This window comes from Hydra vulgaris, chromosome 08 (genome assembly GCF_038396675.1).
Source record: "Hydra vulgaris chromosome 08, alternate assembly HydraT2T_AEP".
Lineage (NCBI taxonomy): Eukaryota > Metazoa > Cnidaria > Hydrozoa > Anthoathecata > Hydridae > Hydra > Hydra vulgaris.
Window position 1 is genome coordinate 1,231,664 of NC_088927.1, and position 837 is coordinate 1,232,500.

Sequence of the window (837 nt, forward strand, 5' to 3'; positions counted from 1 at the left end):
ATATTCGATCATCTCATTCTATGTTCAATAAATTCGATTCTAGAAAATAGTTTCATTTTCACAAATTCGGTTCTGGTATTGGACGCCATAAAATACGAACTGAAGTTTTAGATATCAACCATCCGGATACAACGAAAACAAAACATGGTACCGCATGCTGTTTGGACGACTTAGGAATATATAACGAAGTTTTGAAATCTTATTATTCTCTTGATAAAATACAAACTAAAACTTTTAGTTTCAACCATCCATATACAATGGTAACAAAACATAATATCGCAGTCTATTTAGACAATATAGGAAAATATAGCGAAGCTTTAGAAACTTATTATTCTGATGATAAAATACAAACTGAAATTTTAGGAATCAACCATCCGGATACAATGAGAACAAAACTTAATATCGCAGTCTGTTTGGACAATATGGGAAAATATAGCAAAGCTTTAGAAATTTGTTATTTTTTTGATAAAATACAAAGTGAAATTTTAGGCATTAACTATCCAGATACAATGAGAACAAAACATAGTATCGCAAACTGTTTGAAAAAAATGGCAAAATATGGAGAAGCTTTAGAAATTTATATTGTTGATAAAATGCTAACTGAAAATTTAGGTATTAAACACACAGATACAATGCCAACAAAACATAATATCACAAGTTGTTTGGACGACGTGTGAAATTATAAGAAAGCTTTAGAAATTTATTATTCTGTTGATAAAATACAAACTGAAATTTTAGGTATCAACCATTCGGATACAATCATAACAAAACATATCGCAATCTGTTTGATGAATATGGGAAATACTTTAGAAATTTATTATTCTGTTGAGAAAATAC

General features: G+C 28.6%; 1 protein-coding gene across 1 annotated transcript; it reads left to right on the forward strand.

Annotated features, from left to right (window-relative positions):
- The first annotated feature begins 257 nt into the window (after positions 1-257).
- LOC136082907 (kinesin light chain 4-like) lies at positions 258-677 on the forward strand. Its single transcript, XM_065802319.1, has one exon. The coding sequence runs from the start codon at positions 258-260 to the stop codon at positions 675-677; it is 420 nt and encodes a 139-aa protein (XP_065658391.1).
- Positions 678-837: the final 160 nt, after the last annotated feature.

What these genes read in the sequence shown, in the direction of transcription:
- LOC136082907 (XM_065802319.1), top strand. Translation starts at nt 258, where the DNA reads ATGGTAACAAAACATAATATCGCAGTCTATTTAGACAATATAGGAAAA.